Raw genomic sequence first — 18,496 nt, 5'->3', positions numbered from 1 at the left:
GGCGCAGGGTAGCAGGAAACTCTCCGCACACTCACCGGACCTGGGCTAGGACTGGGTCTCTGTTCATTCTATTTTATGCAAGTTACTTAAATAAGTATATTTTCTGCATTAATATTTTTGAAAATAAAACAGAAATAGATGAAATATACAGATTGAGATTCATTATTTTAGAATTAAATCCAGCATGAGCTGCTTTATTTCACCCAAATAACATACTCTATCACATGCAAGTTATGTTAATAAGATTTTTAATCTATAGATTTTTTAAGTGAAATTAAAACTGTAAGTATACACTTTAAAGCCCCCTGTTTAACTAATTAAATTTAAGTGAAAATCTAAATGAAAAGAAAGCAAGATTTTTTTTTGCCCTTTTAGAAAGGTCTGTGTATTTTTCAAGGAACTGCCTTAATTGTAAAAAAGAACAAATCCTGCTGTATGAATGTGCCTCTTAAATGTATGCAATTTCATGATGAAAATTCAAAATAATCAGTGATTTCTTCTTTTTTTTCTCTGTCTCTCTCTCCTCAGAACAAATGTCAAGGTCTTGTGTTTGACTTGGTCACACACCAGCTCTTTGATGTCTTCATCATAGGTCTCATTGTCCTAAACATGATTTGTATGATGGCTGAGACTCGAGACCAACTCCCTTCCACAACTGTGGTCCTTGAACATATCAACACAGCCTTTGTGATCATCTTTACAGTAGAGTGTCTCATCAAAATCTTTGCTTTGAGGCAATACTACTTCACCAATGGCTGGAATTTATTTGACTGTGTGGTCGTGCTTCTTTCTATTATTAGTAAGTGAACTCAGCAGCCAAGGAGCTTTAAACTGAGACATAAGTAAACCTGCACATAGTACCCTTTGGAATTGTGTTCAGACTATTCACAAAGCAACAAATTAGGCTCAGTGTAATTTTTGAAGAAAAAAAAAAAGATTGTACTAATGCCACTAAGATTGCTAAGCAATACAGAATATTTTCCATTCCCTTATGTACACAACTGAAATAGATTTGTTCAATAGTGATACACAAATGAATGTGACTTAGAAATTCTGTGGTGACATTTGACCTATCCAGGTAAGCCAATCAAAGTTCTACCTTCCCTATGCCACTCTGAGCACTAGTGAGCATTTTTATAGGCTTAAGGATTTGGCATTTGGTATCCATGATTTTCCTTTCTTCAAAATCCACATGGATTCCAGATCACAATTACTGGACTTCCCCTCCTTTATAGGCCCATGGTCTACTAAGATTGGACTTCCAGAAGTGTCGATATGAATAAGCAGTGTTTTCTCTTTATTCTGAATCCCATGTTCATTCCAAACGCAGTGTAAACTATGCTTGTGTCAACTGTGTGAACGCGTTCATCAACCAGCCTAATCCTGTCATCACTACGTTTCCCCTCATCACATACAGGTTACCTAAACCGTGTGGCTAATGGGTAGGAATAGAGGGGAAAGAGAATTATTGCCGTGTCCGTGTCCGTGTCTGTGTGTGTGTGTGTGTGTGTGTGTGCGCGTGTGTGCACGCTGTATGTCAAACACAGAACTTCGTACATACTAAATGTGAACTCTACCACTAAACACCTGCCTTATACTCTTGTATGAAATACACACAACTAAAAGTGTTAGGGTTTACCTGGAATTTTTTGAAAGTCTAATTTTAGCTAAACCATTAATTTGACTTTTTGTAATTATATAAAGCTGTTCAGAAGCCCTTCTCATGGTTCAAAAAGCAATGAAGACAAGGAAAACTGATTTCTTAAGTGGGTACTTGTGTGCAGTCTCAGGAAGGATGCATGAAACAGACACATTAGACCAAAATATTTTGGTTCCTTATGCTAGTGCAGCAATGCAGATACATCAGAGATTAAAAGAGTGCTTCAGTCCATAGTCTGCTCTGGTTTCTAAGCCATGAAGTCTATGTAGATAGTCTGGCAGCAGATCTTCCCACATGTTCACAGTAGATAAACCTTCATCTTTGTTGGTCAGTTCCATTCACATGTTCTGGTGGAACCGGCAGCAGCAATGAAAGTCAGAAATGAGTCAATAGAAAGCAGTAATGGAGGGCTGTCCAGATGGCTCAGTGGACTAAAGCACCTGCTTAGGCAGAGCACAGCGGCTAGGGTTCAATACCGGCCTGCCATGCCATCCCCATCCCAGGAAAGCTAAGGCGACGATTGAGACGGCTTGGTGGTGTGTACCTATAATCTGAGCACTTGGGAGGCTGAAAACAGGAGAATCACTATAAGTCTGATCTCCGTAATGAGACCCACTGGGCTTGGTGGTGTGCACCTGTAATCCCAGCACTTGGGAGGCTGAAAACAGGAGAATCACTATGAGTCTGATCTCTGTAATGAGACCCTGTAGACCCTGTACTAAAAATGCATGAAAAAATTAATGGAAGTCAGGATGAGTCTGGGGTAGCACTGCCCCCCTCCACCCCTGGAGCTCAAAGAGCTCTTCCTCTAATAAGCGAAGGCATTCATCCACTCCTTCCACCCTTTCTTCCAGGTCTCACCAGGTACTGTGCAGTTTTTGCAGACATCTATCCTCTAAACAGTGCCACATTACTGCATTTACACATGCTGGATACCAGTGTGAGCAAAAGTTTATGTCCCCTTGCCAGCACATCTGTCATCTAGTTCTTCACTTTGATGCTCTTCCAAACTCCTAAGCTTTCAGAATAATAGGTTTTAAAAGTATGGGTTGAAGTGAACCTCTCTCTCTATAGGAGTTAAAAATCCAGTTGAAGTATTAAAATTTAGTTATTTTAAAATGTCAGAAAAAGATAGGGAAATTAATTGAACAGAGCTCAGAGGATGAACAGTGTTTTGTGTGCTTGATGAGTGAGAAAGATATCAGAGTCCCCTGATATATCATCCTTAAGATACCAGGACTTAAGGATGAATGTTGCTGAATTGGCACTTCATACATTTCACATGCCAGAGTCAACTGCCCAGGTAATGAATGAATTAAACTTCAGCACAGTTGAGCCACCAGTGAGGCACATCATCCACTAGTTCTCTTTTGTCATGAGGTGATGGCAAAAGCATTTTCACAGCCTGGGACCCACTGATGACCTTAGAGGACCCTCAGAACAAGAACAAAACCATGTGTACATGAGGCAAATATGTCTCCACCATTCTATAATGTTTGGGCCCAATGTGAATTGCTTTAAATCCTTGTATCACTTGGCTGTAGAGCAGGCAGTGATAGAATAGGTGACACTTCAGACCAAGTATTCAACAGCCCAAAACTCCACTTGAAATGATGCCATTTCTGGAGTGTCCACTGCAACAAGGAAAGTATCTCTCAATTTCATGTCTTAAGCTTTGTGAGATTTGACTGAGAAGTTCTTGGAGAGAGCTTATGGACAGATGTGAGATTCACAAGCAGCTTTAGCCTAAAGATAAGCATCCCAATACTACGACCTTCCTCCCATCTTACACAGACGGTGGCCCTTTCATCAGGTAAGGTTTCTCACCTGTAACAGGGCTGTATGCAAATTTCTGTGAACAAATAAGAGCTTGTCCCTTTTAAGGAACTCTGCAAGTAAGGATTCCACAGTTTCAACTGGCAACAGAGGCTTAAGCCATCCACTAAATAGCAGAAAGTTCTCCTTGCACACTAATCTAAAAGACTAGTTGTTCTATCTACCTTTTTAGATGGAGAACTATTGCGTTTCTTACTCCATGAATAGCTTTAAAAAATTCAACATAGATAATAAACTTCAAGTATGTGAGCTAATTCACAAATAGCCATTTGTAAACTGACTCTTTTCCTTGGTTATCGTCAGTATTTTCTACATTTTATTCTATCTAAAGCTGTTTTATTCTTGGAAATTATTTTTTAAGCAAAGGCACTGATAGATATTTTCTCTGATATTAGAAAGAAAATGCTTCATGTTGTGTATAGATTACCAAGTATTAATACAAAGTTGGTCCTACTGGGACTCTGAGGCAGAAGATGGACTGGGTTTGAAACCAATGTGCCTAATGGCAATTCATTAACTGTTCTTCTCCAGGTACGGTGGTTACCTTACTGGAAAACACTGTGGCCATGCCTTTTCCTCCAACACTCCTCAGAATTGTCCGTTTGGCTCGAATTGGCCGAATCCTGAGACTTGTTCGGGCAGCGCGAGGAATCAGGACTCTCCTCTTTGCTCTGATGATGTCCCTTCCCTCCCTATTCAACATTGGTCTTCTACTCTTTTTGGTTATGTTTATTTATGCCATTTTTGGTATGAACTGTCTTTCTAAAATAAGTCCAAAAGAAGAAATTGATGTGATACTCAACTTTGATACTTTCTCTGGCAGCATGCTATGTCTCTTCCAGATAACCACATCAGCAGGCTGGGATACTCTCCTTGACCCCATGCTGGGATCACACGCAGATAAACCTTACTTTCCTGGTCTCCCCATTGCTTACTTTGTGAGTTACATTATCATCTCCTTTCTCATTGTGGTCAACATGTATATTGCTGTGATTCTAGAGAACTTCAATGTAGCCACTGAAGAAAGTGAGGAGCCTTTGGGTGAAGATGACTTTGAAATATTCTATGAAGTCTGGGAGAAGTTTGACCCTGAAGCAACACAGTTTATCAGCTATTCTGTCCTTTCTGACTTTGCTGATGCCTTGCCTGAGCCTTTGCGAGTGGCAAAACCAAATAAGTACCAGTTTCTGGTAATGGATTTGCCTATGGTAAGCGGAGATCGCCTGCACTGCATGGATATTCTCTTTGCCTTCACCACCAGGGTGCTTGGTGATTCCAGTGGCCTGGATACTATGAAAGCAATGATGGAGGAGAAGTTCATGGAAGCCAATCCTTTCACGAAGTTATATGAACCCATAGTCACCACTACCAAGAGAAAGGCAGAGGAAAAGGGTGCTGCTGTTATTCAGAAGGCCTTCCGAAAGTACATGATGAAGACAGCCAGGTATGCTGTGGAAAACAGACCTCCTTCACCACCCCAGACACTCTGCAATGGAGACCTGTCTGGCTCTGAGGTGACTAAGCGCAAGGTTCATTATGACTGAGCACTTTATCTGTGCCTCTGCCTCAGCCTCACAGCCCTCAGCCTCAGGGCTCCAGGGTCCATAGTTTGGTTGTGAGCAGCATGGAACTCACTGAACTTGCATTTCTTTTCTCTGGCTGAAAGAAGTGAGGTTTCCCTATACACTTTAATCCTTGTAGACATTTACAATAAGGCTGCCATCTTAACCACCAGTACTATTTAATAAAGAAGGAGACCTAAGACAAGGTTCCAGAGGACATGTTAGGGTTGAAATACACATCAAGTTATGTAAAAACAAAATAAAAGATATCAAATTGTATTAAAAATTTAAATGGTGTTCCTGTATGTTTCTAGGTACAATAACCAATACCTCTGTGTAATGTTTTCCTGATGCAAGTATATAGTTTGTTATATGTAGCTTTTTTGCATGCTGAGTAAAAATTCAAAATCTGCCAATAAAGGAACAGCTCAGCATTAAGTAATTTGGGTGTATCTCAAAACTAAAGGCATATTCTTGACTTATCAGAAGCTATAATCTGTTATGTAATAAATGAATAAATAAATAAGACTTTCAGTTTACATGTCATTGAAATAGTACAGTAATTTGTTGTACTTTACAGTAATTTTCACAGTTTGGTGATACTGGAGGTTGAACCCAGAGTCTTTGTCCTGAGCTACATCTTCAGTCCCTTTCAAAGTTTTGAGACAGGGCTTTTGTTAAGTCACAAAGTGGCCAAACTGGACTCAAATTTCGGTCCTTCTGCCTTGGTCCTGTAAAACACTCAGATGACAAGTGTGTGCCGTTACACCCTGCTAGCACACTAATATTTTCATCTTGTTTTGAGTGCAAAATAGTTTAATGTGGTTCTTTGTTTGGAATTAAAGACTGCTGCCAACAGACAGTCTGGTAAGCATTTTGAATTGACCATTCAGAGGCCCAAAACCATCCTTTTTAGTATTTTGATTTCTATGATGTGAATAGTGCCAACATGTCTTGTCTCATGAGGTGACTGGATATGAAGCCAGGAGGAGCTGTGCATGCTGTGTTCTTGAGAGCAGGCCCACAAAGAACCCAACATCCTTTGTTTCTGGAACCAGTGAAGAACCTCCACTTGACTCTGGCTAAAACTTCAGCACTGGACACCTTACATGGAGAGAGCGCCACTCGGCAGCATGTGGGCTATGAGCCTGGGGAGGCTACGACATAATGGCTAGCCAGTAACTTTAACCATCTGAAAGCCCTATACTCAGTTCTGGCTGAATGTCTGCATGAATTACAGCTCAGAGAACAACCCATGTCTATCATGAGGACATAGCCAAGCACCGTCCAAGACTTTCATGAATATTAGAGAGACCCCTGGAGCATTAAACTAATAATTGGCTTTCTGAAAGTGCCTAGATTGTGATTTTATAGGTAAAGAGGAAGAGTTCCCAGGAACAACCCTAGAATTCTGTACTTCAGTAGGTGGGAAGAGCAGATGTGTGTACCAGCAGCCTGGGGTCTGAGCTTAGCCTCCAACCAGCAACACAAATGCATGCACACTCCAGACCCTGTCATGAGCTGGAGATTATTTTGAAGGACTAACAATATCCAGGCCTTGGTTTTGTGACTGTTCTAGGCAGCTTTGTATTCTGGAGCATTGATTTAAAAATAGTAATGACATCATTATCTAATATTTACCTAGCGGCTCTTATGCATTGGGTACTGGCTGAGCATTTGTCCTAAGTAACTTCATTTGAAAATGTAGTGAGCTAGTAAGTATAAGGTAGGCCTCCTTTAAAAGTGAGGACACTGAGGCACAAAGAGGTTGAGCAACTTGCACACACACATAGCTTTGCACCCTGCCTGGAATGAGGGCGTAGGCAGGATCGGGAAATCTTTGAGATGGATTGCAGGGTTCTGTGCAGGACTGCAAGGGCCACTGGTTCTAAAGTTAGAGCCAAGTTCTCCTTGGGGCATGGGAATGACCGGTGACTTTCTTAAGTGATTCCTCTGGTTGTGATCACTGAGAATTCTATACATCCTTACCAAGTTCTCTGGGAAAGATGACTGACATCGTCATTCTGATGTGAGCACCTCTTTAGTGCAGAGGGAGAAGGATCTGGAAGAATGTCATCTTGCCCACTCCAGCTAATACTCGGGCCAAGATGTGATCTGCTTGGTGCAGGAGCTCCAGCTGTCCTCATGTACATCTGTCCACCCTCACATGGTTTTATTTGGCCAAGACTGGATTCCCAGAGTCACACAGCTTCTGCTTGAGGTTGAACTGCACTTCCTTCACTAGATGGCAGCAAATATCCAAAGTGTTCTTTTCCAAGCACTGCATCACAATCTATGCGAGCCTGGCACTTGGAAAGCCAAGGCAGGAAGCAGTGAATTATTTGAACCTTGGGTGGTGCCAGAAAGCTCACCCTGCTCAGGGAGATCTCACTCACTAGCCAAATTCCCAGCATACCCCAACAGGCAGCGTGGTTGGTCTGAATTCTATTGCCTGTAGCTGCCCTGAATATCCATGATCAACAGAGGCCCATGAAGCCAGGCCCCTGTCCTGAATCCTCTTCTCCAGGTAACTAAACCCTTCTCAATTTTGGTCAACTGTTGACCAAAATTGCTGAGACAAAATACCTAACACCCAAAGTTAAAGAGAGAAATGGTTTACTTAGCTCATAGTCTGTAGAGGTTTCAGTCCATAATCGGCTGGCTCCAAGGCAGGGTGGCTTGGCAAAGGAGCATCACAGGAAAACCAGTTCAGTTTTTGTAGAAGACAGCAAAAACAAACAAGCAAGGGACAAGACAAGTCTCTTTCTTTCCCTTATATTGTATCCAGGCTATGAGGATTAGGGTGGTGCCAAACCAATCATTGAACTGATTTTATAATCATCCGTCCTTAATCCAAGCACCTTAATCCTAACATTGCACCATGGATTATCATGCACTGTAGATTTAGCCACCTGATAAAGCTCCACGTATGACCACATAAGGCTTTGCAGTACAACCATAACCTATCGCATGAGTCATAGTGGCTCACCAATGGCCCCTAACCTCAAGAGGAAATATGCTAATTAGGAAGAGACTCAAACAAGTGTTCACATGATGGTAACATTATAACAAGTGCCACCAACCAGAGGCAGACCTCTGCTCTGGGGATGTGAATGGGAAAAGATCCATAAGAGAGAGACATCTGAGATAAGCTTGATGGGGATACAGTAGTTTGACAGGTGGCTGTGGTTTTGAAGAGTTACTAAAATGGAAGAGTAGAATGTGTAAGGAAGTTTGAGCTATGCAACTGACTGAACTAGCGTAGGTAGTAGGCATCAGCAACCAGATCTTAGAAATGCACTGTCTGCAGACAGCCTCAAATACCAACAGGAAGTTACAAAGACTTAGAATCTATTGAGCACTTACTTGGTACTAGGTAGTCCTGCACCAGCATTAGCTCACTGAATCTTCTCAAAAACTGTGATGAGTAGAAATTATGTTTAGCCTACATTATGCAGGTGAAGAAGCTGAGACTTGGAAAGGACACTAAGGCTGCACAGCCAGTCTGTGGCCACCAGGATTCAGATGCAAGCATGTGGCTCGAGACCTCAAGCCATCCACTGTGATATCTCCCTGCCCCACAGAAGGAAGCAGCAGCACAGATGAAGCTGACGGCAGAGTGCAGGGTTTGTCTGGTAGTCCTTGTGAATCTCTAGGCATCTATTTCTTCTCCTCCTGGGGAGACACTGACAGGTGTTTTAATGGGAAGAAAAGATAACAGGACACAGCATGCAGGGTGGAAACGTAAAGAAAGATATCGGGGCTGGAGAGATGGCTCAGTGGTCTAAAGCACTTACTTGAAACAAGCTTGTCAAAGCACAGGGACCGCGGTTCAATCCCCCAGCACCACATGCCAGCCAGCCCCGCCCCCTGGTGGGCTGAGCTGGCCACACACACACACACACACACACACACACACACACACAATAAATAAATGTAATAAGTAATTTAAAAAAAAAAAAAAAGAAAGAAAGATATCATGTGGGCCTGGCAAAGAAGCCCTGAGCCAGAAAGGCCAAAGGGCAGCACAGTGTGACCATATGATGCTTGTTCCACCTGACTAGCTATGAAAGTAGAGCCTGGGACACATTAGAATTTTTTATTAGGGGGCAGTGGAGATAGCAGCATAAGTGCCTGCCTGGCAAGCACAAGGTCCTGAGTTTGAGTCCTAGTACCAAAATTAAAAAAAAAAAAGGATTTTTGATTAGGGTAACAAGACAAGTGACAGTGCAAGTTACCAAGTTACCAAGTAAATAAGTATATGTATGAAGAGTAAGGTTTTGTTTGTTTGCTTCTGTTTGTTTGTTTGTTTGCATGGTTAAGGAGGAGAAAAATCCAAAAATTAAGTCAGTGTTCAGACTTCTGAAGTTTAAGATGATAGGTTCACTGGAAAATCTCTAGGCAGGCCTAGAAATTGAGGACAATGAGTGGACAGGCATTCTCATCACTAGGAGTGCATGAATTCCTGGAAGGATAGACCACAAGTCTCTAACCTCTTCTTCAGGGGTAAGAACGTGCCTGTGAAGTGGCATGAGACAGGGGCAGGGTAAGGGAAGGTAAGTAAAGCAAGTATTACAGCACAGAATATGGGCACAGAGCAGGTTTTACAGGAGAAATTCACAGACCCCCAAGATGAGATAGAGTGCAGTATCTTTATCCCCACCCCAGTATGCAGTGTGCAGGAGCCATGCTGTGACATGGCTGTTGCCAGAAAGAACCTTGCTTCTGTCTTTCTCTACCTTTTCATAGTATAAGTCTGAGAGCTTGTTTTACTTATAAGCAGAAGCTGGCTCAGGAGCTGGCTGGGGCCAGGGAGTAGTCCAGCAGTGTCATCTATGGGCACCTAATGCCCCTGAGGAAGTTGAAATACTGTACAGCTCCCCTGCTTGCAGAGCAGGAGCCATTAGTCCCAGAGAATTTGTTGCCTGGCAACTGAGATAGACCCTCCAGGGCCATTCAGTGGGTACTCCTTTCCCTCCATACACAAGGAATAATCCAAGAGACAGAAAACAAGAGCTAGAATTTACTGAGCACTTATTCTGCACTAGGTAGTCCTTCACCAGCATCAGCTCAGTGAATCTTTACAAAAACTTTGTTAGGTAAAAAATATGTGTAACCTGCATTATGCAAGTAAGCAAACAGACTTGGAAAGGAAATCAGAGGCTTATTCAAGGCTGTGCAGCCAACCTGGCCACCAAGATTCAGAAGCAAGCATGTGGCTCAAGATGTCAAGCCATCCACTGTGATATCTTCCTGCTCCACAGACCGAAGTGACAGTGCAGTTGAAGCTTGAGGGACAGTGTGGGATTCGTCTGGTGGTGCTTGTGACCCTCTAGACATCAGTTTCTTTTCTCTAGACATAATAGCGTTCCTTCAGAGTTCTTTTTACAGTATGGAAATCTGCACTGGGGAGATGCTGAGTCCCCTCTCAGATTTAATGTACACATTCTCTGTCAATGTATTTGGCTCCTTTATATTTTGACATTAATTTTATCCCTTTGCTATTTTTTCCTTGGCTTTCTCCAACTCTGGTTGATCTGCTTCTCTAAAAGCAGATGCCCCAAAGGCAATATACTTCTATTAATGTAGATTTAAGTGGCTGGCCACACAGCGGTGGTATAAGAGGCAGTTGTCCTGGGTATACAACTGTAACCTTCCTTCACCTCCATCAGCACCCATCCATTTGGGCCACTCTGAATGAGAACAGAGGTTAAATTTGAAAATTGTCCCTGCTGTGCCAACAAAATGTCAAGTCCCCTTACTCCCTCTTCATACTATAGTGGTTCTTTCTATATTTAAAAATCACTTATTGAATCAAATCACACTAGTAAATCATATTCTATTTATTCATGAGCCCTGGCCAGATTTCCAAATCGCCTTTCTCATAAATCACTAGTTTAAAGTGTAATAGTTCACACATATTTCTTTGGATATAAATAGATGTCTCAAGAAGGTTCTGGATCACCCATCTTAGCAGTAGAAGTGGAAAGGAAAGATGGCTACTAAGTCTTGAGAGGGCAGCAGAGCCTAAAGTGGTGGCCACCTCTCTAGGGAATAATGGTTTTGCACAAAAAATGTCACACCTGGAACTGGGCTTGACTGCTTCATTTTGGGGTAGGACTACAAAAGGGTATGGAAGATTTGAACAAAAACTGGTCAGCTTGACCTATTTGCTATTTATACAATTTAATAAGAGTAAAACAAGCAGGAGGCATCACAGTCCCAGATCTCAAGTTACATTACAAAGCTACTGTGATAACAACAGCATGGTACTGGCACAAAAACAGACATGTGGATCAATGGAACAAAACAAAGAACACGTAGAAACAATCTCAAACCAGACCCACATGTGTAAATATTGTATTGTCTCCTAGTATAAGAACTCAAAAGAGGAATTACATATAGAAAGGTACAACGCAAATAAAAGGAAACCGAGAACTTGAGGATTGAACAATGAGGAGTGGGCAAGGAGAAAAGCTGGGAAACATGACAGGGGCAAAGCCATGCATTTGTATGCATGAGATGGGTGGGGCAGTGATCCTGGGAGACATCAGCAGGTTTCTGAGACTAGCAGTTGGCTGGTGAGATTCTCACCCTGACTAATTGTATATGCTGGTGCCTGTAAGCCAGGCGACTGCACTGAGGATGGCGATGTGTAATAGAAGGGTCACACTTGGAGTGCCTGCCATCCTGGTCTTCTAAATATGTACTTCTTGTCATGATATACCATTTACTGTCATAATGTCTCTCAAGTAAGGTTTTTTTTTTTCTTTTAAAGGGTAATAAATGAAAAAAAAAAAAAAGACACAAGTATAAGAAAAAAAAAAGAGTAAAACACACATCCTTTAAGGTACATACAGAATATTTCCCAAAGTGAGGTTAAGAAATTTTCAATAAATTTAAAATGTTCAAATCCTTAACGTACATTATTAGATCGTATCGAATTAGAAATTAACAACAGAAAGATGGTTGGGGGGAATCACTAAAAATGTAGAAATATAAAACAACTCCCATGTTCTTTAACTCATTAGTTAAAAAGGAAATCAAAAAGTACTTCGAACTAAAGAATAAAAGCACAACATTGAAAATGTGTAGGTTACAGCTAAAGCAGTAGCCAGAGGGAAATGTATAGTATTAAAATGTTAAATAAAGTTACCCCATCAGTGACTTCCTTGGCTTCCATAATAAACTGGAGAAAAGAGAGTAAATTCAACCTGAAGTAAGAAGAAAAAGCTAAATAATAAAGATTAAAAAATTAATAAAATACAAAGCAGGAAAAAATAGAGAAAATCAAAAGCTGTGATAAACCTTTAGCTGGACTAAGTAGGAAAATAAAAGAGCTGAATGATCAATATCAAAACCAGAGCAGCATTATCACCACAGACTCCACAGATAGCAGGATCACAATTTCATTCTGATAAGCTCAACAGCACAGATGAAGTAGACAAATTCCCCAAAAGACACAAACCACATTAGAAAAGAAATGAGAATTTGGATAGTGCTATGTTTGTTTTAAAAAATGACTAGCCAAAGTCCTTACCACAAAGAAAATTTCAGGCCCAAATGGCTTCAGATGATGAATTATCTGAAAAGAGGAAAAGAATTCCAGTCCTATACAAACTTCCAGAAAATTAAAGACAGATCAATAGGGCTGTGGTGATAGCTCGGCAGCCTAAGCATCTGCCTGGCAAGTGCAAGGACCCTGGTTTGATCTCTGCTACCACATGTGATGGCCCCTGGAACCACAAGAATGCCACACTGAAACCAGGCATGGTGGTGCAGGCCTATAATCCCAGAGCTGGGGAGGCTGAGACAGGAGGATCACTACAAGTCCAAGCTGTGGAGTGAGACCCTGTACAGAATGAATGAATAAATAAACAAATAAATAAAATTTTTAAAAAGAGAGAAATACTTTTAGTTCCTTCTATGAGGCCAACATTACCTGGATATGAAAACCAAAGACATTTCAATGAAAGAAAACTATTAATATTCTTAATGACTATAGATTCAAAGCATTTCTACAAAGTTTAGCAAATCAAATTCACAAATATAATTTTTTCAATACATCAAACCATTCAGTATTTATCATAGAAATGCATGGCCGGTCTAATGTGAAAAGTCACTCAGAGTTCTCCAGCATGTAGATTGGCTAAATAAAAAAGAAAAACCATATGATCAAAAAAAGCCATTTATTAAAATCTAACATCCACGTGTGATATTTTTAAACGAGACCTAAACTCTGAGAACTGCTTCCCTTCAGCTCAGGCACCAGGCAGGTGAGTCTGATTATATCATCACATTCAACATTATACAAAAAATTCAAGCCAAATCAATAAGGTGATAAAAAGCAAAAGGTACTCAGATTTGAAAAAAAGGTAGTACATGCTGTGCTGGCCCCGCGCCTGAAGTGTGCTGAGACTCAGTTGAGACTGAGCGTGGTGGCACACGCCTGTAATTCCAGTGCTTGGGAGGCTGAAAACAGGAGGATCACTACGAGTCTGATCTGCATAGTGAGACCCTGTAGTCCCTGTATTACATACATAAAAAAGTAGTACTGTCTTTGTAAATGTTGTAATTGAATATGTATAGGATTCTATGGCATCTACAAAAAAAAAAAGTGAAGTTAGAAAGGTAATGGTATACAACTGTATTTCTATACACTAGTGGATAACAACTGTAAATTAATTTAAAATTATATTTACAATCATATAAAAATAGACATTAAATAGGACAACACAAACCCAAAACCTGTGTACTGAAAAGTATAAAGTATTTCTGAGGGAAACCTGAACACATATAAACAAAGAAGACAGTGCCATGGCCATGAGTCAGAAGCCTAGAATTGTTAAGATACTATGTCCCCCCAAAGAAATCCCAAAATTCCTGCAGAATTTTTGTAGAAATTAACAAATTGACTCTGCAATTTATATGAATGGGCAAAGCACCAAGAATGGTAAAAACAACTTTGAAAAAGAACAAAGTTGAAAAGGTTCACACTGCCTGATTTCAAGAATGATTATGTAGCTACAGCAACAAGAAAATGTGTTATGGGCACAAGCAGAGACAACGAGCCCATGAAACAGAACGCAGAAATAGGCCCACAAATACATGTTCACTTAGTATTCAACAAAGATTCAAGGTGTTTTAATAGGAAAAGCATTCTCTTCCTTAAAACAGTGGTTTTAGAATAATTAGCTATCCATATGCCACACATACAAACAAAAATCAATTCCAAAGAGGTCAAAAGTCTAAATCTGAGTTAAACTATAGAATTTCTATAAAAAAAACACAGATCTTAGTGATCTCGAACTAGCAAAGACTTCTTAAATGCAACACATGAGGCATTAATGTTTGAAGGAAAAATCAATACATCATACTTCATCCAAATAACAAAAGAAAAAGAAAATAAAGAGGAAAAAAAAGTGATACAGAATTTCAAAACAAGCTGATCGGAAATTAACAATGGTTATTCTATTGCACGTTTTTATCTTCAAAGTAGTTGCCGTGGTAATCTGTGCACACCAAGTTTTGATGAGGATGCTGAGCACCTGGAACAGCTGTGCACTGATGTTGGGTGTGGAAAACAGTGTCTTTGTTACATGTAAAATTAAATGTCCACCCTCCTTGCACGCATTGCAGTCAGTCCACTACTAGGCATTCACCCAATAGAAGTGAAGACATAAGCCCACACAGACCTGTACCTGACTGTTAATGACAGCTTTATTTTTTCATAGCTCAAACCTGCGAACAGCCAAAAAAAACAACCATTCACCAACAGGTAACTGGATCAGAAAATTGTGGATATTCAGCCAGTATTGCCCCCTCAGGTCACAAAGAGGAATGAACCATTCACACACAAACTGCCGTGAACCATCCTCAAAAGAATGGTGCTAAGTGAAAGCAACTGAGAGAAAAAATGGTATAAAATGGATGATTCTATTTATATGTAATTCTAGGAGATGTAAAGTATAATTAATCTCAGGATGGGACAGGGTTGAGAAGAAAGAGATGAAGTGCCCCTTTAAGGAGACGTTTAGAAAGAAGGAACATATTCACTATTTTAATGATGTTGGTAGCTCCACAAGTGAAGAATACATTTCAAAATGTATGAGATGTGCAGTTCATGGCATATCAATTTCAATAATCCCATAAAATCCAGCCTTAAAGGTTTGGGGCCTACATGAAGACCTCTCTGAACACATGGCTCCCTCGTTTGAGCACTGAAGCCAGCCTGCTGCTGTTCTAGGGATGATGGCTGAGTCTGGTGCATCTGTGAAACACAGCAGGAAAAGGTGACAGCCTCCCAGAGGGTGGGAGCGGCTGCCTCAGTGTGGGAAAGCAGCCTCGATATGAGTGGTCGCAACTCCCACAGCAGGTATGGCTAAACTCAGGTGACTGCACCGCGTCTGGTCTGACTCCTCATTACGCAGATGAAGCACCACTGCCCAAGACTGGTGGGCAGTGCGTGAAGCAAGGTGCTGAGGGATGGTGAGACGCACGGTCAGGAAGGGGTGTGCGCTGTGAGCAGGGGCTGCCTGTCGCCTGTCCCTTCATTGCAGAACTGGTTGCTTAAAAGCTGTTAGGTGGTGGTTAGTCCCTTCTCTGTCACTCCCCTCAAGAGTTGGTGAGGACCACCTGGCCTTGCAATTCTGCCCCCAGCCTGTGCCCTCTCTCTCCTGTGCCCTCACCTTCTCCTCCCTCCCAGGAGAAGGCTCTATCCTAGAGCTAGAGGATGGGCTTTCTGCACCCTAGAGGCTGCCCCAAGAGGAAGGAAAAGCCAGGCTCTTTGTGTCTCCCTGTAGACCATGTGAGCTCATTCTGGTAAAAGTTTAATGCCTAAAAGTCAATTACACTTAAGAATGCTCTGAGGAATCCAACAGTGGCTTTTTCTCAGAGTCACTGGGGCCTGCTGCTACCATGGCGCTCCCACCACAGCATGCTGCGGAGACCTCTCTGCCTTCTCTCACAGCGGGTTGGGTGGGAGCTCGTCACTGCCCTCCCTTCAATTTGCTTGAGCAAAGCCGTCACTTCTCTGGGCCTGGTTTTGACGTTAATGACATGGAAGGGCTGACTGAACTGTTCTCGGGATGCACGCTTGGGCTGCTGATCCTCCTGCGCCCTCATCTCCGTGTGAGCAAGCTCAGAGCAAGGCATACACATCGTGTCCAAGGAAGATAAGGAAGTGGCGAGGAGCAAACATTCCAGCAAACAAGGGTGTTGAAAAAGAGGGAAAAGTTCTGGAGAGCTTTCTGCTCATTCCCAGAGCGTAAACACATTAGAATCATCATACAGTGTCCAGCTTAGAGTGACTTGGCCACCTTTCCTGGGTGGTATCCAACTCCACCTGCCACCACAGACCTTTTAACACACAGCCCAGACATGCCACAGCTGGCTAAATAGCTGGCATTGGCTAAATAGCTCAGGCAGAGCCCTGGAAAGAAAAGCATGAGGGCTCCCGGGTCTCCTTATCCAGGCCGCAATGAACATTTTACATCTGAGTCACCCACTCATTACTTCCCATTCAGGCACTGCCAGGCCCTGGGCTGTGCTTTGCATAACCTTAGGGCTTTCCGCCCCCACATCCTCCTCACACCAGCTCCTTCCTCTGAAATGCCCGCCCTTTCTTGGTCCCTTCCCTTCTCTGGCCTTATTCTTGGGAAGCTTCTCTGCCTAACTTTATTCCAGTGAATTCTGCAAGGCAGCAGTGTGGTATGAAGGACGTTCGATACCCAACAGCTCTGGTGTGCCCCATCTCCTGATCCAGGCACCTGGACAGGCAGAACCCAGAGGTTGAAAAGGGACTACAGCCAGAGGGTGGAGAAGAGAAAGTGGGTGAATAGTAGAGGGGAGCCAGAGGGCAAAATAAAATTCTCAAGCCTGAGTCAGGCCCTGGTAAATCAGGAAAGATGTCTCCCAGGATTCCATTCAGTCTGCCTTGAACACCACCTAAGCCATCAACTGAGTATAACTTTTTTTTTTTTTGTACCAGGGATTGAATTTAGGACCTTGTGCTTGCCAGGCAAACACTTATTCCACTGAGCTATCTCCCCGGCTCCATCAACTGAAATCAAGGCTTCCACCAGAGGGAGCCAGGACAGGTTGAGGCACTGGATTGGCAGCTATGCGTGGTCCATTTGACATATTCTCATGGGTTTTCCTTGAGGCACTAAACTCCCACCCGAAAGCCCATGGGGAGGTTCCTGCTCTGAGAGTCAGCGTGGCAGCAGTGCCCCGCCCCACGGCGCAGCCTTCCTCCCAGGCAGGGTTCTTTCCTCCCTGCAGTTGGCAGCAGCAGCCAGGCATTACTCCACGGGGGGGGGGGGGGGCTTTGTGAGGCCGCAGCCTCAGGGTGCCCTCTGTGAGTCACTTCCTGTTATTCTCCACAGAGAAGTCCTGCCATTCTTTAGAGCAATTTGACATTTTTGCAAGACTAACTTACGGGGCCTTTTGGTCAAGAAAAAGCGAAGATCCTTTCTTTTATATTTACAAAGCCATTAATTGACTTCTTTATAAAATTAGACTTCATTATAAACTCAATTGGAGTGGGAGCGTAGCTTTATTTAGTCCAAAACACCAAGCAGTTTTGAAGGGTTCCTTTTAACAACCAGGTGCTCCACACTAGCTAGGAGACTGTGAGGGGGACTCCACACCTTCTGCTGAGGAGAAGCACTGGCTTCTGTGCTGTAGCCAGGCCACTCTGGGCCCTGCCTACAGTGCTTGCGTCAGTCCTGGGTGCCCTCAGCCACAGAGAAGTGCCAATGGGGAATCCTCAGGCCTGACCCCGACTCCAGACCTGTGTAACTCAACGCACTCTCGGGCCCGGGCCTGGGCTCTGCCAGTCCATGAGCTTTGAAAGGGAGTTTATCTGGCAAGCGAGATATATCAGCAGACTAAGTGCCTGCTTAGGCAAGCTCAGGGACCAGAGTTTGATCCCTGGCTTCACATACGGTGCCAGTCCCACCCCAGGTCACACTGAGCTGGTCAATGAGACTGGGCGTGGTGGAGCATGCCTGTCATCCCAGCTCTGGGGAGGCTGAAAACAGGAGGATCACTACAAGTCTGACCTGCATAGTGAGACCCTGTACCAAATACATAAACAAACAACAACAGCAACAACAAAAAGGGAGATTATCACTGCCCAAACCACGGGCTGGGGCTGCAACAGTGAGTTGCCTCTGGGTCTGTGTAGTAGTTGAGAACATGGGATGGGTTACTTGAGTTACTCCTATTTCTCACCTTTGGCGGGGGTGGGGGGGTGGACGGACACAGAGCATGGACCACAGGATTTCTCAAACTTCAGGTGCCTCAGCATGTGCCCGAATATCAACTACAGGGTGGGGCCTGAGGCTGATTTGTGATGAAGTATTGCTGCTGTGACGGTCCCAGAGCCCCCTGCACCCCGGAAAGGACACCCTGGGCGGGCTGGAGGGGGCCCAGT

General features: G+C 42.8%; 1 protein-coding gene across 1 annotated transcript in view; it reads left to right on the top strand.

Annotated features, from left to right (window-relative positions):
- Positions 1–5,040, top strand: part of Scn11a (sodium voltage-gated channel alpha subunit 11) — a 145,955-nt gene extending 140,915 nt beyond the window's left edge. The window contains exons 25-26 of the mRNA XM_023702198.1: positions 529–799; positions 4,028–5,040. Of these exons, the coding sequence (XP_023557966.1) occupies positions 529–799; positions 4,028–5,040 (1,284 nt within the window). The remainder of the gene's footprint in view (positions 1–528; positions 800–4,027) is intronic.
- Positions 5,041–18,496: the final 13,456 nt, after the last annotated feature.

The sequence above is a fragment of the Octodon degus genome, unplaced genomic scaffold, assembly GCF_000260255.1.
Source record: "Octodon degus isolate 3935 unplaced genomic scaffold, OctDeg1.0 scaffold00147, whole genome shotgun sequence".
NCBI lineage: Eukaryota > Metazoa > Chordata > Mammalia > Rodentia > Octodontidae > Octodon > Octodon degus.
The sequence above is the reverse complement of the archived record's forward strand: the minus strand, read 5'-3'. Positions and strand labels throughout refer to the sequence as shown.